At 40.1% G+C, this 22,953-nt stretch overlaps 2 protein-coding genes and 1 long non-coding RNA gene across 11 annotated transcripts; 1 reads left to right on the forward strand and 2 right to left on the reverse strand.

Annotated features, from left to right (window-relative positions):
* The first annotated feature begins 5,652 nt into the window (after positions 1–5,652).
* LOC144714903 (ENHANCER OF AG-4 protein 2-like) lies at positions 5,653–15,721 on the forward strand. Of its 5 annotated transcripts, none has more exons than XR_013584483.1 (13): positions 5,653–6,119; positions 6,401–6,477; positions 7,313–9,217; positions 9,287–9,764; positions 9,981–10,089; positions 10,724–10,836; positions 11,005–11,192; positions 11,823–12,297; positions 13,031–13,496; positions 14,024–14,098; positions 14,227–14,314; positions 14,437–14,592; positions 15,580–15,721. XR_013584483.1 is itself a non-coding variant. In XM_078589705.1 (11 exons), exons 1-11 carry the CDS (start codon positions 6,009–6,011, stop codon positions 14,304–14,306), a joined length of 4,077 nt encoding a protein of 1,358 aa, XP_078445831.1. In that variant the 5' UTR covers positions 5,653–6,008; the 3' UTR covers positions 14,307–14,596. The 5 variants fall into 5 exon arrangements, 1 of the variants encoding a protein (XP_078445831.1); XR_013584485.1 differs by having other exon boundaries at positions 14,437–14,529; positions 15,580–15,719; XR_013584482.1 differs by having other exon boundaries at positions 14,227–14,592.
* Positions 15,088–18,278, reverse strand: LOC144714905 (uncharacterized). Of its 2 annotated transcripts, XM_078589707.1 has the most exons (4): positions 17,730–18,278; positions 16,812–16,942; positions 15,529–15,945; positions 15,088–15,374 (listed from the first exon to the last, which is right to left on the reverse strand). In XM_078589707.1, exons 1-3 carry the CDS (start codon positions 17,904–17,906, stop codon positions 15,552–15,554), a joined length of 702 nt encoding a protein of 233 aa, XP_078445833.1. In that variant the 5' UTR covers positions 17,907–18,278; the 3' UTR covers positions 15,088–15,374; positions 15,529–15,551. The 2 variants fall into 2 exon arrangements, with proteins under 2 accessions (XP_078445833.1, XP_078445832.1); XM_078589706.1 differs by having other exon boundaries at positions 15,088–15,945.
* A 1,375-nt stretch (positions 18,279–19,653) lies between these two features.
* LOC144715000 (uncharacterized) lies at positions 19,654–22,176 on the reverse strand. Of its 4 annotated transcripts, none has more exons than XR_013584502.1 (5): positions 21,630–22,176; positions 21,482–21,525; positions 20,930–21,379; positions 20,612–20,776; positions 19,654–20,097 (listed from the first exon to the last, which is right to left on the reverse strand). It is a non-coding gene; the product is annotated as an uncharacterized LOC144715000 (long non-coding RNA). The 4 variants fall into 4 exon arrangements; XR_013584504.1 differs by lacking the exon at positions 19,654–20,097 and having other exon boundaries at positions 20,348–20,776; positions 20,930–21,095; positions 21,196–21,379; XR_013584501.1 differs by lacking the exon at positions 19,654–20,097 and having other exon boundaries at positions 20,348–20,776.
* Positions 22,177–22,953: the final 777 nt, after the last annotated feature.

Consider the following 22,953-nt stretch of genomic DNA (forward strand, 5'->3'; position numbering starts at 1 on the left):
CCGGAACTGTAGAGCAACCAAATTCCTGACTGCCACACTTTCCTGACCAGTAGGAACAAGGCTCGCTTCCCTAAAAACCCGAGGCCTTTTAATTAGCATATATCAAGCACCTGCTGAATTAGTTTCCTTTGTGTATCTTTCTTTTGCACAACCATCCCTAATAATGCACTTTCCCCCATACTTCATACATTGAGGGTCAGTGGCATTGACCAATTTTTTGTGTGCATGTCACCTCCTTATATAGCTTCTTTATTTTTGCCTTCACTGCCCTCACTCGTGAGATATATATTTACTCCTAAGCAATTTAGCACTGAAGTTATATGGAGTACTAATTTCTAAAAATGCTCCAAAGATAATTAGACATACATATAAAAGCACACTATAATTCTTCTTTGTACACTCTTACTTGGTAAAGGTGTCAACTACTGTCCATTGGGTTGTTTCTTAGCGACACTTTCCCGTCAGCTCATTATGCCCCTTATGGTGGAACTTTTTAAGATGCCTCCAAAATATTATGTTACGTTGTATTAATATTGGTTCTGTTCAATGGGCACCTAGATAAAAATCCGCATGAACTTACGTATCATGGCTCAGGCGAAGTACTTTCTCGACTTGCACACATTTGAGCATACATTCTTGGACACTCTTGTTGAATTTGGTATGCAGGAAGAATTACCTTGGTCCATGTTAAAAAATTAAGCTACTCCCCATCATTTATTTCAACAAAGTGACTATAGAATAATGGCACAAAAGAATGCATTAGAATAACTCGCCATCACTTTTTTAAGAAAAACATTTAACGACTAAAATAATGGCAGTAAATTAAGTTCATTATAGATGAATAATTATTTTATTGAAATAAATTAACATGTAACTGAATTTCAACAATTAAATGAAATAAAATATGTTACAGATGTTTTTTTCAAAAAAATTAAAGCAAGGAGGAGTGCCACTTATTTTATTTTAAAATCAATTGTATAAAATAATCTCGATAGTTGAAATGCAATAAAAAATCGCCAACATTTTTTTATAAAACTGTTAAGTGGCATTTATTTGAATACTTTTTTAAAGGTGAAGATTGTGTATGTGTTGAGGGAACATAGTTGATAAACTCAAAATTGGTGTAAATTTTATTTCGTTGAGAATTGGTTTTATAAGCCTACAATCATAAAATAATTAGTTAGCTACTGGCAAGTAAGGGTCGTCTCCATAGGGAAATGATGTTAGGGAAGAACTTTCTCAATCGGGTGAATTTAAGAATATGAGAAGAGTTACGTTAGTGTAAGAGCTAGTGAATGTGTAGCAATAGTGGTAACAATGTGAAGTTAGGATGATTTTAAGAAGATAGACGAGTAGTGTGTCCATACTAGTCGTAAAAGGTAGAGTAAGACAAGAGGATGAAGTTAGTAGTACTAGTATTGTCGCCAATCATTATTTCTCACTATGATTCGTCGTTGTTCGACAAATCGAATGGCGACATGTGGTGTTACAAAATTAAGGTGCTATTATGTATTCTAAAATTCATATTTAATAAAATAAAGGCCCTAAAATATAAATGAATATTTATTTCAGCTTAGAAAAATCAATGTCAAAAAATCCAGAAAATTCATACTCGTACTCAGAAAATATATTCTTTCAGAATTTGCTGACAGAAATATATCAAAAAATACATAAAATGCCCAAAATTCAGAATATCATTTTAAAAATATATTTAATCATTTTAAGATTGATAATATGCATATGTAGTTAATTAAATTCAAAAAAACATGTAAATATGGTGATTTTATGCTACTAAAATGCATGTTATCAATAGTGACTAATGTTCAGGCCACTACGATTTCTAAGTAGGTTGGTTGATGTTTTTGAGGATTTCATTGATTAATTGGTTTGTGAATTATATTTATTTAAAATATTATCTATTTATTTATTTATAAATTATACAACTCCATTGCAATAGCATTCAAGAACCCATTTTTGTTCCTGTCATGGTAAAACAAATGCTAATGGGATTTATTAGTTAATGATGGTTGAATAGTTTCAGCGCCAAGTCACTGAATGGGCAAGTCACCAATCCCTAAAACGGACTATGTGATGCACTTTATCTATTGGGTTACGGGTGGGGATTTTACCATAGGTTTCTATGAGTCTACCCTTGTGTGATTACTGTTTCTATGAATCTAATGGGATAATGTCAAATGGAATCCTCATTCATCAGATATAGATCACCAAGATTTTGTGATATGATGTCGAGCCTAGTCCAATTTCAAAAACTTGGATCATGGGGATCCGTCGGAATACTGTTTCAACACAGATACTCAGTATATCAATATCGATTGGATCTGAAATCTGTTATTGAATTGCTTGTTCAATAACATTCTCAATATTATCTCTCTTAACTCTGAAGTCCACATGTAGCAGATTTATTTTTTGTTTCAACGAGAATTTAAAGTTGTGTACTTGAACAATTATAGACTAGGATTAAATCGCTATGTGATGACCACAATTTCATTATAAACATTAAATTAACTTTTTTTGGGTAAAAAGTTGGTATGGAATGGAAACTTACTACGAATTGTGTTCATGAAACAATATTATTTTTTAACTCAATTTAAAGTTTTATGTAGAATTATGATCTTAATTAAATAAAAATACACAATATTTTGCACAAGAAATTATAGAAACAATCAATACAACTATACCAAGAAATAAGCATAAAGTACGGGACCTTAATTGACAAATAAATAAAATAAACAAATAAGCACACCGGTTCAGCATCTACTTTTTAAGAAAGTCACCAAAAATTACATTACAAAATCACACTTAAAGCATCACTAGTATAGTTGGTTCGTGAAAATAGCTCTTATGTTTCTATGTAGAAATATGGATGATGCTTCATAACAGAAATGATGGAATGGCAATAATGGAACAAGCTAGCAAGTAGCAACTATGTTTTGTGGATGGGGTAAAGTGAGAGAGAATGAGAGAAAAAAATCATGGGAAATGAAGAGGGGTCGAGTAATGAAACTCAAAAATGATACTTCATGGGCTGTGCAAATGGTCTTATGAATTTACCTCCTCTGTTACCAAGACAAAGTGTTTGGTCTCTAAGAATATTCCGAAGAAGGTTTATGATATTTATTGAAAGATTGTTTTCAATTCCAATGTTCATGATATTTATGAATTGTCCTATGAATTTACTATAAAAGTCATAATATTTACAAGCTTAACGAATTACATTATACTTCACTCTCATCATCTAAAACGTCAATTCCGAACTAGCATAGGCAGTAAATATATTCTCTATCGGGTGCCTCTATCTCACGCTTTAAAGATTTGAATTAATGAAAAGTAACTATAAAATTTGTAATGTTCAAATTAATGAATTACAGTACAGTACACTCTCATTATCTAAACCCTCCAATCTGGGCCAGTATAAGCAAGAATATTACTCTCTTTCAAGTGCCTAACACTTTAGAGAATTGGGTTAATGAACAATAACGATAAAATTCATAATGTTTAAATTAGTGAATTACAGTACTCTGCACTCTCATAATCTAAACCCTCCAATCTGGGCCAGTATAAGCAAGAAAAGCTCTCTTTGTCAAGTGCCTAACACTTTAGGGAATTTGGTTGATGAACAAGAACTATAAAATTCGTAACATAAAAAGTGTAAAAAGATGAATATTTTTTAAGAAGATGAACAGTAACTATAAAATTTGTAATGTTCAAATTAATGAATTACAATATACTACACTCTCATGATCTAAACCCTCCAATTTGAGCCAGTATAATCAAGAAATTTTCTATCTGTCAAGTGCCTAACACTTTAGAGAATTGGGTTGATGAATAGTAGCTATAAAATTCCTAGCATAAAAATGGTAAACAAATGAGTATTTTCGTAGAAGATGAACAGTAACTATGAAATTCATAATGTTCAAATTAATGAATTACAATATATATATTTATTTATTTTTTACATTTGGCAAAATACACGGTGCCCGTAGTCCGATCCAGCCGTGCCCTGGATGCCACCTAGGGGGATTTTATTTATAGGATGTAGTGTTTTCCAATGTTTATAGGCGTGGAACGAGTATATATGTCCCAATTACACTCGGATCCCACTCGTCTACGCCCATATGTAGGAAAAAGAAAAGATACATGAGTGATACCTCGCAGACGCTCGAGGAAGTGTGTTCGCCGTCATTCCTCCGGAGCTGCTCCACGATGTCGATGTAGTGCGTGGTGACGCTCTAGTCGGGGCAGGAGCTGTCCACGCCGCGAACGCCAGCACTCCACGCAATCCTCCAATCCCGCGGGGCTGGCTTCGCGAGGAGGTGGCGTGTGCGGAGGGAGGGCATGCCAAGATGATCGAGCCGATGGCATCCTCGGGCCGTAGTGGGGAGCGCCTGCCAAGAGTGGAAAAGAGAGGAGGGAGTGAGAGCATGTACCGCGTGGTTGGCGAGGGCATCAGCTGTCTGATTACCCTCTCTCAGCTGGTGATGAAAGCACGCTATGTGCGAGCGGCACCGCATGATGTCTTTCCACGCACGATGTAGTCGCCACAGGGAGCATGTGCCTGAACGAAGCATATCAACCAATATTTGTGAGTCTGATTCCACGACGATATTGTGAAGGTTTCGTTCCTCACAGAGGAGTAGACCGTCACGTATCGCCATGGCCTCGGCTACTGTATTAGTTTGTATGCCATAAAAAGAGAAGGCAAAAAGTAAACTCCATGTGTGGTCTCTGAAGATACCTCCTCCCCCTGCTGGCCCCGGGTTCCCTTTCGCCGCACCATCCACATTCAGTTTGAGAAAGCCTATTGGCGGTGGGAGCCAATAAACAACTCGATACTAGATGCGGGTGGCAGTGGGGGTCACCGAGATGCAAATGGAGCGGAGGAGCTCGCACGTGGGCGCTGATCGACCGTCTCGGGGTGGGAATAGAGGGTGAATGCGTCGAAGCCACAACTGAACTCGACTTTTGATGTCCACAGCGCGCATGGGTGTACCTGCAAATCGAGAAGAATTTCGCCCTTTCCAAATCTCCTATAGAAGATAAGCTATGGTGATGGGGAGGATGGGGCTCCGTGCAGAGCGAGTTGGCGAGAGGATAAGCTATGGTAATGAATTATAATATACTACACTCATAATCTAAACCCTCCAATCTAGCCAGTATAAGCAAGAAAATTATTCCCTGTCAAGTGCCTAACACTTTAGAGAATTGGGTTGATGAACAGTAACTATAAAATTCATAACATAAAAAGTGTGAACAGATGAATATTTTCGATGAAGATGAACAGTAACTTTACAAATTCGTAATGTTAAAATTAATGAATTATACAGTATACTACACTCTCATGATCTAAACCCTCCAATCTGGGCCAGTATAAGCAAGAAAATTAATCTCTGTCAAGTGCCTAACACTTTAGAGAATTGGGTTGATGAACAGCAACTATAAAATTCATAACATAAAAAGTGTGAACAGATGAATATTTTTGAGGAAGATGATAGGACAGGAAAAACCCATTTGAAATATCAAGTTTTAGACAAGAATCCAACCGTCGATCTCTAATCGGACGGCTGAGAATGCTTCAACCCACCGCCTAAAGGCGGGTACAAAACCCCCCCTTACGATCTTTCAACTGGTTCTCGGTCTTCTTTCAAGAGGAGCGCGGTGTTCTCTGCTTCTCTCTCCTCCACTCCCCCCTCTCTCTCTCTAACATTCTCTCTCTAACCCTCTCTCTATCTCTCTCTAGCATTGGAGAGAGACCAGCTGCTGGCTTTGTGCGGGACGAGTCTCCGAGCGGCGACGGGCTTCATCTCCGGTGCCGCGTCGGCGCCGGAGATTGATCGTCTCCGGCGTCGACGAGGCAGTGCAAATTCAAAGATTTGATCTTGAACGGAGAAACGATCTGGGTTTAGTCCGAGAGTTGATAAGTGTTTGGTTTCTGTGCTTGATTTTTGATTGTGTTTGTGGGTTTGAGGGTTTTTTTTTGCTGCTTGGATATGGCGCCCCGCCGAAAAAAGGGGGGCGCCCGGGCGGGGAAAAAAGAAGGGTTCCGCGTGGGAGATTTGGTTCTGGCTAAAGTCAAGGGGTTTGCTGCTTGGCCCGCAAAGGTCTGTGTTTATTAGACGATTTTCCTAATTGTCAATCAGTTTAGGCGCTAATTTTGTGGTGGTTGTGTTGGCTTTACCTTCAGAATTTTAGAATCGGTTCGTAATTTTGAGTTTTTTTGGTTTGGATTTTTGTTTTTTGGGGTGTAATGTTAGTGGGTGAGCCCCATTTCATCTATCTTTGAATCTTAGGGTTTCGAGTGTTGTCGATTTTTTTTAATTTTTTTATTTGCAGTTATCTAGGGTATGGTTTTGATTTTTCCATGCGGGTTTCCACCCTGCAGATCAGCAGACCTGAGGACTGGAAACGATTGCCTGACCCGAAGAAATATTTTGTCCGTTTCTTTGGAACATCTGAAATGTAAGCTCGTCTTATCGTTTTTTGTTGTATTTTCAACGTATTTTTTGCTTATGATTGTTTTTTGATTCTTGGGACATTGTCTAATCAAATGGTAGTGATGGAAATACTGTAGATAGGCTATTTTTTACAAGTTTGTGGCCACAAATTTTAGCTTGCGAGCAGTATAAGAAAAGTATTGGCTTACTTAGGACTGCCAAAGTGGAATACCAGACGGGGGAAAAAATTAAAAGCCATAACAATCGAGCAGTATAGGATTTTTTTAAAACTTGTTGATTTGGATGAACCTGCTATTCCTCTATGATGTCTTTGATCCTCTTTTTTGAAAAGGAAAGCATATAATGTATGAATAAAATGTGTTTTAATAAGTTAAAGTCTTTTCAATTGAATTAAAAAGTTATATTTGTGATTGATGTAGCTTGTGCCTTTCAAAAAGTAGAGCTCTATTATTATGACTTTTAATTTTTCGCCGATCTGGTGTTCCACTTCGATTTTACATCTGTACCTTTAATGAGATCATTTCTGGATTATTTTACAAATTACTTTATTTGGTTCTTTTCACAATGTGGCCATTTTTCCAAATCCTACTTTCAAGTGCTCAACTCTTCAATAGTAATTTTATGCTGTACGATTTTCTCATAACGGATCTTTAAAAAACTCTTCTTCAATGAATTAGACCACATTTTACTGGTAAAAATATTAAGCTGACTCTATTCCTTTTACGCTCTACCGTAGATTGGTTTGGTGCAATTTTTTTCCTTCAGTATGCTTTAGTCAATTACTTATATGCATGTTTATTCTCACTGAAATATTCCATTTTTTGTTTCCTCCTACGAAGTGGTTTTGTTGCACCATCAAACATCAAAATATTCACTATTGACTTGAAGACTGAATTGACTGGACGTCCTCGGATCAAGCATTCGAAAGACTTTGCTCGTGCTGTTGAAGAAATTTGTCAGGCTTTTGAAGAGTTGCAAAGTAAGATTTCAGAAGAGGACCGCAAACAACCTGAAGCTATTGGATCACCGAGTGAAGGAAGAAGCCCAGGACTGAAGGATGAGACGCCAGTACTGAAGGACGAAGCTCAAGACAAGTCGATTGAAACTTCTGTTAAAAACAAAGTGAAAGATGCAGGGACTAGTCTCAAGTCTGAGAGCTCCGCTTCTTCCGAGGAGGGCGGTGCTGAAGGCGCAAATCGTATGGATTCACCATCCCATAAAGATGAGGAAAGAGACGATGTGGTTGAAGAAAAGACTGTTCAAATACGGCGAAGAAGGAAAAAAGTGTCTGCTGGGGATCCCATTAAAACTTCTGCTCAAACCAAAGTGAAAGATGCGGGTACCAGTCTCAAATCTGAGAGTTCAACTTTTTCTGAGGAGGGGGGTTCTAAAGGTGCAAATCTGATGGATTCATCACCCGTTAAAGATGAGAAAAGAGGCAGCGTGGCTGAAGTAAAGATTGTTCGAATCCGGCGAAGAAAGAAAAAAGAGTCTGCTGGGGATCTCATTGAAACTTCTGTTCAAACCAAAGTGAAAGATGCTGGGACTAGTCTCAAATCTGAGAGTTCCATTTGTTCTGAGGAGGTTGTTTTTAAAGGTGCAAATCTCATGGATTCATCATCTGTTAAAGATGAGAAGAGAGACGATCAAGTTGAACAAAAGATTGTTCAAATCCGACGGAGAAAGAGGAAAGTGTCTGCTGGGGATACCATTGAAACTTTTGTTGAAACCAAAATGAAAGATCCGGGGACCAGTCTCAAATTTGAGAGTTCCACTTCTTCCGAGGAGGGTGGTTCTAAAGATGCAAAAGTTATGGATTCGTCTTCCATTAAAAAGGCTGACGATCAAATTGAAGAAAAGGCTGTTCAAATCCGGCAAAGAAAGAGAAAAATGTCTGCTGGAGATAACATTGAAACTTCTGTTGACACAAAAATGAAAGATGCGGGGACCAGCCTCAAATCTGAGAGTACCGCTTCTTCTGAGGAGGGCGGCACCAAAGGCGCAAAACTTGTGGATGCATTATCCGTTATTGACGAGAAGAGAGATGATCTAATTGAAGAAATGGCTGTTCAAATTCGACAAAGAAATAAAAAAGCGTCTGCTGGGGAGCCCAAGTTACAAGCCAGGAAAAGAAAGAGAAACGCCAGTGCTGAAGCTCAAACATCAAAAATTAGAGGGTCAAAGACAACTGAGGCTCATCAATCGAAGGATGTCAGTGTTCCCACGAAAACCGATGACGACGAAGAAACTATCAAGGATGTCCCTGGTCTCTCTAAAAAGTCTCCTTGCAGTCGCCGCAGGCTACTCCGGATAGAGGATGATGAAAATGACGAAGAAAGTCTTAAAACTCCTGTTCATGTGAAGGATGAAGTTAGAGAAATGGAAGCTGCTTCAAATGGCCCGCTTTTGGCCAAAGCAATGTCAATCAGCGAATCTCAAGGAGCTTCTCCACTTCAAAATCTGCCCCGAACAGAAGAGAAAAAAGCAGACGGACGTGCAGATAAACAAGAACTCCTGAAACTGTCTGCTTCTCGAGATTTAAAAACTAAAAATTTAGATATGACTGCTGAAAATAAGTTAAAGACTGCGGCCAAGGCTTCTACAAAGACACCTGATACTGCCCCTAAACGCTCAAATGTAGCTTCAACTAGCCTGCTCGTCAGGCAAAAGCCGAAGCCATCTCTTCCTGTTAATGAGAAGCAAAGGGAGAAGTTGCCTCCAAAGGACGCTCCAGTGACGAAAGGGTACTTGTTTTATTTGCAGTTCTCGCTGTTTTTCAAATTTTCTGACCATGATTCTCATTTGACATGCAGATTCGACCCTCTTCATGACCATCCTAACATTTCTGTGGCGTTTAAGTCCAAGTTTTCTGACTCACCTACCTCCATGAAAGATCTCATTGCGGTTGCACAAGCCAAGAGAAAGGAGAGTCACACTCTTGGTGTGTTTCACGACAACTTCACCGGAAGTTCGGTATCCTTCCATGCCGTTGTACGAGAGAGAAGCCCTAGCCCGCTTGTTGTTTCGTCTGCTGTTCCTCCTGTGACCGATGCTCACAGTGACATCAGGGAGGTTTATAGGCCGGTGTCGCCTCCGGATAATATTGAGCCCAATAATTCTCCTCTGACATCCAATGCGAAGCAGCCGGAGACTGACGGCGATGATGCAGAGGCTGCGACTGCTCGCGAGGCATTTGAAGCAATGGTCGAATCGCTATGCAGAACAAAGGATAGTATTGGCCGTGCAACTCACCAAGCAATCGAATGTGCCAAATTTAACTTGGCCAATGAGGTGTGTGATGTTAGATAAACTTTGATCTTTACCGTTCGTCTTTGTTTGTAGTCAATTTTTTCGGCATGTGATTTATTGTCGTATTTTTCTTGTTTTTTCGGTATGTGGTGAAAAGTTATTTCATGCTATCGCTGGTCATTCTTTTTTATTTTGTTCTTTATTTCATTTTAATGGAGTTGCTTTTTTATAATTGTCTCGTTTTCTGGCATCACACAGGTCGTGAATTTTCTGATTCGAAGGATGGAAACTGAGGTCAGCTTTCGGCGCAGGGTGGACTTGTTTTTTCTGATGGACTCCATCACCCAGTGCTCTCACAGTCGTAAAGGTACGCCGACTCCTGAAAATTTTAATTATCATGTGTTTCATTATTTTTTCCTTTTCAAACATGTGGAAATATCTGCATCTTGCGCACTGTATTTTTTGATCGATAAGAAAAATATGTTTGATAGGAGAGTAAAAATATGTCGACATATATAGAAGTGTTCTCCGTCCTAGGACACAGTAGTCATCAAGGAATCATCATCATTGTCAGCATTGTCATTTTTGCGGACAATCACGAGGGCTAATGAGGACAACAATCTCGTCAAAGTCATTGTTATTCAACGAATGACAATTATTCATCGTCATCTCATCATCTTGGAAAAGGACGGTAATCATCCCTCCATTGTCGTCATGGATCATCCCTGCCATCGTCCCCTGTTTGTCGTAGACAAGTGATACGGCGATGTCTCGTTCCATCATCGAGGACGCGGAAAATAATATATAATTCAGGTTTCCCGTTCTACATTTACAGTTATTGTTAAAAGCCGAACGCTTGATGCGATATGGTATAATGCGTTGAGAAGAGTGGAATGAATCTATTTCTCTTACCCGTGAATGAAGTTTGTATGTTTTTTCATTGCATTCTTTCAAAAACAAGTTTTTTCATTGCATAAACTTTGACTTTAAACTTATAACAGGCATTGCCGGAGCGTCTTACATCGCATCAGTGCAAGCATCTCTGTCTCGCCTTCTGAGTGCTGCTGCTCCGCCGGGAGCTGGGGCTTGTGAGAATCGGCATCAATGTCTAAAGGTAAAGTGGGCAGTTTCATGATGCGCTTCACCGTTTTCCACATTTCTTTTTCTATTTTTGGGTTCATCTTTCCAGTGCAACTATTTTATATTTATCAACTCTCCATGGTGAATCTATTTGATATGGGATTAAATATTGTTTAAATTATGATATATGGAATTATGCTAGGTTTTGAAGCTCTGGCTGGAGAGGAAGATCTTCCCTGAGTCCGTTATTCGTCCAATCATCGATGGCATTGAAGTGCCCATAGATGATTCAAGTTCTGGACTTTATCTCAGACGCAGGGCCCGTACCGAACGATCTATTGATGATCCCATCAGGGAAATGGACGGGATGCTTGTGGATGAATATGGGAGGTAGAGACTGAATTTCTTGAATTTCAATTTCTTCATTATACGTGGAAGGGTTTGTCTTGTTATATTCTAGGGGTTAGATTAATGCCTTCAAATCTCTGATTCTTTCTTTATGTTGGAATTTGATGATAGAATTACCTTTTAAACATCCTCCCACTTGAATCTAAACTTTCGAGAGAATATTCAGTTCTTGTTGTCTTGCTTGGGACCATATATTTTTACTTCAGGCTGCCCACTTCTTTTGAAAATTAAATAAAATTCGAATGAATGAAACTTTTAGGAAATGTATTTCCCATTTATTGCATTGTATGACTATCATAAATATTTGAAGCAGAAACCTTTTTTTCGAACTTTATGAAGATGATGAGTCTATATCATTAAACCATCACTAAGAACTTGTTTCCATTACACTTACAAACAACACGTGAAGTTGAGTTATATTGGGTTGAATAACATACTTAAAAACGCGCGTCAATGAGAAGGGATGAGTTTAGAAAATTTACTAGTAGCCATTTTCAGTAAATCCTGATTTTGACAAGTTAGGTCGTTATTTTTTAGTTTGGAAATTAGGGTTTTCCCTCTGTTAAATTGTGGGCTAACTAATATGTTTGACCTTATCATTTTGCTCCACAGCAATGTTGCGTTCCAGTTGCCAGGATTGTTATCAATCCATGATTCAGACGACAACGAGGATGATCTTCCACATGAACTGTGCGATGACGGCAAGGATGAGTCAGGCGTTGACCCAATCAGCCCTCTGCATGAGCAAAATGTTTTATCTTATACTCCAAGCAAGAGGCAACACTGCCTTCTAGAAGACGTCGATGGGGAACTAGAAATGGAAGAGTTGGAGGAGAAAAATAAGTTAATTGCGGTAGCTGCCGTTCCTCCCTCAAATTCTCCTCCTCCTCTACCATCTTGTCCACCTCCGTCTCCTCCTCCGCCGCCCCCGTCATCGCCTCCGCCGCTGCCGCCGCCGCTGCCACTTCCACCACAGCCATCTTTTGTTCCTCCGCTTCCTCCAGACCCCCCTCCTGTGGCGAATCATGCTTCGGCGCATTTACCGTACTCTTCTACAGCACATCAAGATCATTTCAGACCTGCCAATGTAAGTCGATATTTCTCTTTTATTCGGTTCATAAATTTTATTTTGTCCCTTCTTTTATCTCTACTTCTATGTGGGCTTTGATTTTGCTGTTCTATGATACTAGCTAAGTAAATGAAGTGGTTGTGTTCCATGAATTGAATTCTTTAACGGGTCCATGATTCTGTTGATAAAGTTTGTTTTAATTAACTGCTGGTCTTTTTATTTCAGCTGCTTAAAATACGTCATTGTATTCCATTTTCTGTATTAAGACCGCGACAGTAAATAAGTCGATTACTTAGTGGGTGCATGATTTTTTTATTATTTATTTGTATTTGCATGATTTTCTTGATAAAACTTCTTTGTGGGCCTTCTTCTATCTCTACTTCAATGCGGGATGTGATTCTCCTGGGCAATTATTTCAGCTGCTTAAAATACATGGTTGTTTATTTGTATGATTCCGCTCAAAATGCATGGTTCTTTATTTATGAGGTATGCCCAGAAAAACAATTTATTTTACCTGTGGCACATGATTCTGTTGATAAAATTTATTTTGAGCCTTCTACAAAGACCCTCCGAAACAAATTAGTTGATTAATGATTCTGTCGATAAAGCTTATTTTAAGCCTCCTATCTCTACTTAAAATACTTGGCCTTATGCCATTTTATTTATCGATGAAGTTTTTCCCAGAAACAAATTACTTGATAAGTGAAACTTGTACACATTTTGAATCAGAAATCAATTCGTTGACTGACAGGGTCACAATCCTCCTTTTATGATGCCGGGCGTCGGGCCGAATCAACTTCCGCCGAGCAATGTCAGGCCTTGTGATTATGCTCATCATTCCAACATGCAATATCAGCCTGCCGGCCAGCCCGTTGCGATGGGCAACATGGCTATGCCCTATCCTCCTCCCCCTCACATTGTTCAACAGCCGCCGCCGCATCACCCGAACCTTATCCCGCAGCCGCCGCCGTCGTTGTCTAACTTCCCGTATCAGGCGAGGCCCGTCTCCCAGCACCATGCCCAAGGGCATAATGGTCCTTATTTTTTGCCGCCGCATCCCACTAGTCAAACTCCGCCCGGTAAACCCCCCATCCAACACGTGGCAGAAGGGCAATGGCCGGCTTATCCAGGGAATGCTGGGTCAGATGGACAACATGGCTCTTGGGCCCCGGGATGGAGGCCGGGGGCTTCGCCCGCCGCGCTGTTTGTTCAAGACGGTACGCATTTTCTTTCTTTATTTATTTACATCTTTTTTTTTGAACTATAACAAGGGATGAACACTCGACGAATCGGTGAACTTCCCATTTATTTATTTATTTAATTATTCATGTACTTTCTTTTTATTCAGATAATCGAGCGAAGATGCTTGATTATGATTATATCCACATTTTTTGGTTTAAATCACTTTATTCTTTTATTTCTTTATTTTTTTGAAGAAAAGAGGGAAGATCACCCGGAATCAGTGATCAACCCAGCAGTTTGTCTTTTTCTTACACAATCATCCATTATTTTTTCTAAGAAACATGGGTGAAGGTCTGACATTTCTTTTGAGTGATGATTTTCAGAGTAGATTAAATTCCTAATAGGAAGGAAGAGAAAGAAGAGAAAATAGATAAGGGATAAAAGGGAAATGGGCACCTACAAAGTTTTCAAGTTTTAATGTTTAATTATTTACTTAATTCTTCATTCATTCATTATTTAATTTTGTATTTAAAAAAAACTCATTATTTAATTTTGTTTTCAGGGCGATTCAATCCAAATCTGGAAAGACCACCCCATGGTTTCCAGCCCCCAGTAGGTCCAGGAGGATCTATCCCAGGTTCTGAATAATTATTTATTTATTTATTTCTTCACTCATTCATTACTGAATATTATCCAGTCTCCTCTGGAACTTCTTTTTTTGTATTTTTCCCATCTAATTGTTTTTTTTCTTAATTTTTTTTTCAGTTCCTCCTGGTCATGGTGGGCCCCAGATTTTCTCTTACAGACCTGATGGCCCTCCTCTCAACTGCTGGAGGCCATCATAATTCCCTCTGTAAAATTTTTTCATCCATCCATCCATCCATCTCCCGACACGTTGATTTCGACGTGTCCGAGACCGGAGCGTCGGAAGTCGACCGATTAACCTTTACTTCGTCGGGTTTCTTTTTTCGACAGTCTTTTTGGCAGGAAGACGCAGTCGTCTTTGCCCGTGCGGCCGCCGGGGAAAAAAAGGCATATCTATTAGAGAGAGGAAGATTGTTGTGGGGGGTAAAGACTGGATTTTGTACTATTTGTTCTGCTTGTAAATTCTCTGACTCGAAGCTTCAACGTGTAAGTCATTTTTTCAATCCTTATTCATGGTCGATCTTTGTGTAAAATAGATGATCAGTTCAATCTCTTGATCGATCATCATTGAAATTGATAATGGAAGAGCCGATCTGGTGAATTCTTTCCATTTATGAGTATATTATTGAGAGATATTGTTGGGTAGAGGATGAGAATGGATAAATACAGTGATACTAACTTCAAGAAAACTAAACTATGATATGTCAGAGAAGAACTGGAGAGTATCAAAGAAGGATTTTCGAGATCTATATGATCTGCAAAGGTAGATCGATATTTCGCAGATAATGAAAGTAGATCTTGGTCAAATACGAGATACAAGAAGGATCTGCTTCTTTTTTCCGGATCTTGATCAAAATGAGTTGGGAAACCATGGATTTTTTAGTTTTCGTCATTGGTTACTGGTCTAACCAAAATTCATTTCAAATCCAAAGTTTCCACATACAAAATTTCCATGGATGAGATCTTAGAAAGGGACAAGAATGCAAAAAAAAATGGAGCATGCTTAACTTCATTGCATCAATTCAATTCCAATTCCGTGTGATGATATCTTTGAAGGAATAAGAATGCAGAATTACCTTCAAGTTACTTTTTTTGCTCCAATCCTGCTCCAGCACTTCAGCCTTAGTTTCATGATGAACATTCTTCTTTTTGTCACAAAATTGCTTAGATCCCGTGTAATTATGCTAATCAATGTAGAATTAGCTTGATTTTTTCCCCTCTTTTTGGGCTCGTCCATGGTTGCCTTGTTCTTACTGACAGCTCTGGCCCTGCAAATCCAACCCTTGAAGAACGTAAATTTACCTCAGTTTTCTTTTGTTCTTCCAAACAGACTGGCCCGGCCTTCAGACTTCTTTTGTGCTAATCTTCTCTATATCGTTCCAATTTTAATCGTATTTCTAAGGAACATAAATACAGAATTACCTCGTTGTTCGTCTTTTTTCCTACTAATCCAACGCCGCCTTGTTCTTCCAGGAAGCCCTGGCCCTGCCCTCTGACCTGGTTTCTTGCAAGTCCGACGCGCTGGAAGACTTTTTGACCGCCGTCTCCGGCCGACAGTTTGCGGCCTTCTGCCGCTGCGCAAGACCCTTGGAAGCCGAGGCTCTTGCCGTCAAAGCGACGCCGCCGTGGTCCTCCTTTAAGAGTAGCTCCGGCGGGGGAGCGTTGACGAGGCTCATCGACTTGCGGTGGCCACGTGGCGGGGCGCTGTGTGGGGCACATCTTGGCGGGGCGAGGCCGTAGTAGCCCTGCAAGGTTTTCATGGCGGCGCTGGTGTGACGCCGCGGCGGCCGCGTGGTGAGTGGGTCTTTGGCTTGCTGTTTCTCCGGGGTAGTGTAATCCCTGCAGACATTTTCAAAATATTATTACAGTATTCTTTCAAAAAAATGGTACTATAGTAACTAAATGATGATGATGAGGATTGAGGACAATATGCATCATTAGAAAAGAGAAGTTTGAGGGGGTCCTTGGCTTCTTGCTCTGGGCTAAAATGTCTGCAGACGTTTTATAGATGGTAGTCTATGTCCAAATGATGATGATGATGATTTAGGACACTAAGCATCATTTAAAAAGATAAAGTTTGCGTGGGTCTTTGGCTTGTTGTTCTGAGCTGTAATCGCTGCAGACATTTTCAAGCTGTTATTCTAAGTCCAAATGATAATTATGATGAAGATGATGATGATAGTTGGGGACAATCAGCATCATTATGAAAAGAGAAGTTTGAGTGGGTCCCTGCAAAACATTTTCAAGATGGTATTCTAAGTCCAAAAGATGATGATAATGATCATCGCTGAGAATGAGCACCATTGGAATGCTAAAGAAGAGGCGTAAAGGCAGATAATTGAGCATGATGGCATTTGAGTGTTCACAAGGTTTTGGCTTCATTGACAAGATGTTGAAATCACAGATACAGATGATCGAGATACCATGCTATTATTAGGCAGGTGGCATAGCAGCGGTTAACCAATACCATATAATCTAACTAAAATTATCATTCTCCTGTTAATGAAAATGCATCTTTTTTTTCCTCGTTACGAACAGAGTCTGAACCACGGAGGCAACTAAATAATAGAAGCATCGATAAACCCTAAATTCCCAAAAAGAAAAGGATCATTCTTTCTACAGCATGGAGTGATCTAGATGTTCTAGCATGATTTTATCATCTACAACTAAAAACCCAAGAAAAAAAAAAAGAATGGGATCAGTACCCATGTAGAGATGAACCATTTGAGACAGAACTAGAAGGGGGATGTCTTCCCGGCAAAGGAATTTGGAGTGATCTAAGGGCGAACATTTGAATATCCGTCACCAGTCCATTCATCTTTTTGATATCCGCCACCTGTAAAGAAACAGATTCCAAAGATGTCCAAACGCCGGATGTTTTATCTTAGCTATGCGAAGATCCACACAAGAAATAATCCAAAATTTGAAGGGCAGAGATTCATGCATCATCGGTAAACTGAACACGGAGATTTGTGCATTGAATTCAAATACAGATCACATAACGAAACTCTATAATCGGAAGATCAATCTTTACGCCTCTTGAGGCAACGAATTGCGTGGAAAAAATTCCAATACGGGTTTTTTCCTCGCGCAATCGAACTTAAAAAATAATTGCATTTGAGAGCGAGGAAAGGAAAAGATTATCTAGACTCCATACTAGATCAATCAAGAGCCCGAAGATAGGTGTTCATGTACGATCGACGGAGATTGATGAATTGAAATGAAAATAAATCATTGAACGTAAATCCAAAATCTGAGGATAGTAATCTACGCGCTTCCGGCCATTTTTCTTCGCCCAATCGAACTAAAATAAATCATTAAATAAGAACAAATCAATCAGCGTGAATGTAAAATCAGAGGACAAACGTCATCGTTCAACCACACTAAAAAAAAGAAAAAAGAATCACATTCAAGAGCTTGAAAAGCGCAAGATTAACTCCACTCGATACTTGATCAGTCGAGAGTTAGACAATAGGTGTTCATGTATGAACGACGGAGATTGACACGACGAAATAAAAACAAATCACTGAACGAAAATCTAAACTCAGACGACAAAAACCTTCGCGCAAAGAAACTAAAAATAAAAAGAATCACACTCAAGACAGAGAAAAGCGCAAGATTACCTCCACTCCATACTTGATCGCCACGCCGGCGAGCGTGTCCAGCTTCGACACACGGTGCTCAATGTAGCTGAGCCCCGAAGACGAAGCAACAGAAGAACACGATGCAAACGACGCCGCGGAGGAAGCCGGACCATCATCCTCCATCGCCAGCGACCGTCTTCTTCCCTCGCTCTCCATCTCTCACGGCCATCCACCGTCCAACCAAATCCAAATCTTCATCACAGATTCAAAAATTCCTCGAAATCAACAACGCGCCACTCCAAAACGGATCCAAATCTCCATTAAAGATTCGAAAATTCCTCGAAATTAACAGTGCGTCACTCCAGAACGGATCCAAATCTCCATTACAAGGAAATCTCCATCAAAGATTCGAAAATTCCTCGAAATCAACCGCGAGCCACTGCAAAACGGATCCTAATCTCCATTACAAACAAATCTCCATTAAAGAGTCAAAAATTCCTCGAAATCAACAGCGCGCCACTCCAGAACGGATCCATCGACGGCGATTGAAAATCTGAAGAAGGGCATTTAGAGTTTTTCTTCCTGGAATGTTTCAGAACTTCCGCGTTGCGTGCAATTTATATGTTGAAAGTAGTTGTCAAGGCCAGCTTGGAACTGTCGCAGCGATGACGCGTCTGAACGCATCGTGACCGTTCATTTTGTTACACGCGTCGATAGGGGATTGGCTGAAATTATTGTATCCAGTTGACTCTAGAGTTATCTGACGTGGAATTTTAGTTGTGATTAAAATATAGTGCACAGACTGACAGACGGGACGGGACGGTAATTTAAGGTATGAAGAAGCATCTGCCTGTCCCCGGACTACCTGATTGTTTTGTCTATAGATTAGACGCTATACTTCTGTTCTTTTTGTGAGAATTTGTGAAAAGTGTCCGTTTTGTTCAGTTTTTCGAATAGAACAAAAACAAACTCGAACAGAACATCGCACAGACCCATGTGCGGTTTGTGTGATTTTTGTTCTTATTTGTGCGAAATTTGTTCATATTTGAAAATAAAAAAGAACAGAACAAACAACAAGGCCCTGTGAGGTTATTTTGTACAAATTTTTTGTGTCTCAAACGAACAGAACAGAACAATCTTGTCTACTACGCACGAAATAATCGTCCCGTCCTGGGCATTGGAGGCCAGACATGACGGTTTCTGAGTCTTGCGGGAGTCATGTATCCGCCTGAGAGCTCCAGCTAGACTTCGACACATGCTTTGTCGAGTGTCAAATTCCGGGTGGATAAAAATATTAAGGACAGGACCAACCCTGGACGGGACGATTCAGACAAACTTCTAAAAGTGGGATGTAGCACGGGATGATCTTCGTCCCGTTCCGTCGTTCATCCCCATCCTCGACGATCATGCATTACAGTTGTGAGTATGGTGCTTGATCATCAGGGACGGGGACACTGGACAGTTTGGGACGATTTTCATCCCATCTAACATCTCTTTTTCTTGAGTTAATCCCAAAACGTCCCGTCCGAAAACCATCTAGTCTAGAAACCGTCCAGTTGTGAAACGGGAGCAACTCTGACGCCTTGATTCTGTATGACATCCCGAGTAGAAAACGATAGACATTCCAATTCATAGAAGTTTTAAATTTTGATTAAAAAATCATTAAGTATAATTTTAAGTGATTTTTCATACTTAAACAAAAAAAACTGTCGCGCACTTTGTCCAAGGACAGTTCTCAGCCCACATCCATCATAGTCCGCTATTGTTTGCCCATCCAATATCTAATATCCAGATGAAATTGAGACAATTTCAGATACTGTACATCAAATGGATATCATATCCACTCTTTTACCGATAACTGAATAGATATCTTGGGAGTAAATAACATGAGTACTGAAATAATATGTTTAAAAAATTGAACGCTTTTAGGGCTGGGTGGAGCTTAGAAATAATTCATTTAAATTTTGATATTCTTCCTATAATTTCAAACAGTCCAACACCCTTCTAATATGGATGAATTAACTAACAAGATTCAGAGGAATCTCAAAAAATTGGAACCTTCGTCCGCCTCCTGGACAATCGTGCACTATACATACAAATGCAATGACGATGCCATCAACGAAATGCCTCGAACGGATTTTTTGTATTTCAAGTGGTACAAGACTGTCACAGAAAGGGGGGAAAATGGCTAGTATTCAATAGGATTTTTTTTCTTTCCGATTGAGGATTGTCTAAAAATTATTCCCGTTCTCCTTTTTTTCCAGAAAAATTGAGAGTCTTTTATGCCAAGGGAGAAAATTGATGCAAAGAAGGAAGTGGAAAGCTGGTTTCGATAACTCACAGGAAAGAGGAAAAAACCACAGTTTTTCCTTTCGATTACAAGAATCAATTATCGTTTCCTCTTTCTCTGAAAAAAAGAAAATCCAAATTCAAGAATCAATTACCGTTTCCTCTTTCTCTGAAAAAAAGAAAATCCTGAATTTATATTGCAGAGGGAGCAAAATATATGCAATTTCTCTCTCGAAAATAAATAAAAACATTTGCGTGAAAATATTGAAACCGCCGGTTGTCCCATTGGAACCTATTACCGGTTTTCCTTTTCCAGAAAAAAATCCTTAATCATACTAGCAGAGGGAGGAACTGATGCAAAAGCGGAATCAGAAAGCTGGTTCCCATCTCTCAGGAAAAAAAAACATAACTGATTACAGGAAAAGGATCCAAACCTCCATTTCTCCATCGGATTTCAAGAAATTCTAGCCATCTAATCCCGGTCCTTGATTTTCAATAGAAATTTCATGTATCCTCCTTCAACAGGGAGAAACTAGATGCCAAAAAAAACTAAAGAACATGGATTCGATCATCGTCGATGAAACAACTTTCGAAAAGCTTTTTCAATCGCCGTCGATCGAACAACTTCGTACCTTTCCTTCCTTCTCCCATTCGCTCCAAGAAGTCTCATTTCCCCTCAGCCAATATTTCTTTCAGTCGCCGGATCTTCTTCAGGCACTCCTCCGCCCTCGCCAGCGCTCCATCTGCATCGATCCTGGATCTTCTTCTCGTCTTCCTCCTCCGACTAGACGATGATTCTGCAGATTTAATCCTCAGAATCATTTATTCAACTCAATATCCATTCGATCAATCAATTTCTATGAATCGCTGACATTGATCAATTATCTATCTATATAAATACCCGTCTTCTATAAATCTCTCGATCTGTGAGGTATGTTGGATGATTTTACCTTGGGTGGAAATGTGACAGATTGGGGAGGAGGAATCGGAGATGAAGTTCATGAGCTCGAGCTTGATGGGGCCGAGGCGGCGAGGGTGAAGAGCCTCCAGAGCTCGAAGCTCCTCTTCTGCTCGTTCAACCATCCACGCCATGGATTTTCTCCGGAAGATTCAGTCCTGCAACAAGAAGAGAAGATGATGAACTTGGCTGGTTTTTGCGCCGCCGGTCGAGGCTGCGATTAGACGGCTGGCGGGAAGGCCGAGGCGATGCAGTCACTTTTTCCCGCCATCAGCGACGTCTGCAAGTTTTCAAAATTGTTCATCGCTCTTCGTTTCCTGAACATCGAGAGTTTCTTGTACACAAATTTTCAATTCGTTTGTTTCCCGACTGTTCTATTCCAATCGCTGCATTGGATCTTGATCTCCCGCGCGACCGCTCCAAATTGAACGCACGAGAGAACCTATTCAAACAAACAAAGAATCGCGAACTTTTAACATCAGTTGTTAAAGTTTCTCTTGCACGAAATCTCGGTACGAGAATCAAACAGCCGTCGCATGCGTACTTCCTTCAGTTCGTTCATTTCCTGCCGCGTTGGATCTTGTTCACCTGTGCAACGACTCCGAAGTGAAGGAACAAGAAAACTTAGACAAACAACAAATGAATCGCGAACTTTTTACTTGCGATTCCATCTCAAGAACCTGTTCACGTACATTCGAGGCCACGCGTTATCCGCATTTCCAGAATGTTCTCCTCTCCTCGACGATCTAAATCTTCATCCGATGTTGCATCGGAGATCTCAACAGTATCAGAAGCGCACGAATCCAGGAGAATACAGAGGAAGCTCGTGGATGCAAACAGAACACCAGAGATTCATCACCAGCCGAAGGCGGATGCCCTCCGTGATTCAGCATCGCGCTGTAGCTTCTTCCTACGCCTGGCGCAGAAATCCGAAGCCGAGATCTCCAATCGCAGTGAATCGTCGTTCAAATTCTTGAAGCGGATATCGACTGATGCTTGATTCTCGCCCTGGCGTCCGAACTCGTCCTCTTCCAAGAATCCGTCGCCGCAGAACGGAAAGAAGAGATCGTAGTGCTGCTTACGCTTACGTCGATCGTAGGGATGACAATCCGCCATTGTCGGAGCTTCCCCGAGCTGCAGATCTCCTCTTCTTCTTCGTTTCCCTGCTGCATCAGAGTAGCCAAGAACGAAGACCGGAATGAAGAAGACGTAACGGAATTTCCCGCGCGCTCGTTTTATACTCACTCGAATATGAAGGAAATTTGAAATTTTGCCTTAAAGCTTGATGAATTTATAATGCTGAAATTTAGTATTTAATTATCGTCATTATTAATGCTTTAATTCTTGTTAAAGTCAACGGCGACTTCAATTTATGACTTTTGGATGATGGCCGTTCATAAAATGTTGAAAATTCTTAACCGAGTTAAAAATTCTTGATAGGAAGGAGTGGTCAACATCAAAGTCAGGGGAGAATATTATTTCAGATTAATTAGGTTGGATGAAAGTCAAAGTCAATGGAGTGGTCAACATCAAAGTCAAAGTCAATGGACAACGATGGCAAAATATCGCTAACAGGAACAAAGACCGCAGATGACAAGGATGAAAATCGAGGATGGGGACAACAACCGCAAACAATCAGCTCTGATCGCTGCCAGACACCACCAACACGATTGTCGATGAGCACCGACGATGGGGACTGCGACGGGGACAAATAGGCAGACAGTCACGAAACCAAATATAGTGCCAGAAATAAAGAGCGAGAACCATACAAAAAGAGAGAAACAGAGATAGAGAGATCGAAGCCAACAACATGAACACCCAAACCCAGTGGCACCTCTCACATAAAACATATTGATTAATGCTTGTAGATCAAAATTCTCACTTGCAGGAGTTAGATGATGTTTAGGATGATGAAAAAATGTTTCAAAAGTAAAAATAGAATATAAAAGTGTCTACGCAAACAGAGACAATGGGGATGATGACCCTCGACGATGCAAACGACGACCATCAACGACA

This window comes from Wolffia australiana, chromosome 18 (assembly GCF_029677425.1).
Source record: "Wolffia australiana isolate 7733 chromosome 18, ASM2967742v1".
Classification (NCBI taxonomy): Eukaryota; Viridiplantae; Streptophyta; class Magnoliopsida; order Alismatales; family Araceae; genus Wolffia; species Wolffia australiana.

What these genes read in the sequence shown, in the direction of transcription:
- LOC144714905 (XM_078589707.1), bottom strand. Translation starts at nt 17,906, where the DNA reads ATGGAGAGCGAGGGAAGAAGACGGTCGCTGGCGATGGAGGATGATGGT. An exon ending in CGATCAAGTATGGAGTGGAG is followed by an intron (nt 16,943 to 17,729) that starts GTAATCTTGCGC and finishes GTTTCTTTACAG; the next exon opens with GTGGCGGATATCAAAAAGAT. An exon ending in AATGGTTCATCTCTACATGG is followed by an intron (nt 15,946 to 16,811) that starts GTACTGATCCCA and finishes AAATGTCTGCAG; the next exon opens with GGATTACACTACCCCGGAGA.
- LOC144714903 (XM_078589705.1), top strand. Translation starts at nt 6,009, where the DNA reads ATGGCGCCCCGCCGAAAAAAGGGGGGCGCCCGGGCGGGGAAAAAAGAA. An exon ending in GACGCTCCAGTGACGAAAGG is followed by an intron (nt 9,218 to 9,286) that starts GTACTTGTTTTA and finishes TTTGACATGCAG; the next exon opens with ATTCGACCCTCTTCATGACC. An exon ending in AATTTAACTTGGCCAATGAG is followed by an intron (nt 9,765 to 9,980) that starts GTGTGTGATGTT and finishes GGCATCACACAG; the next exon opens with GTCGTGAATTTTCTGATTCG.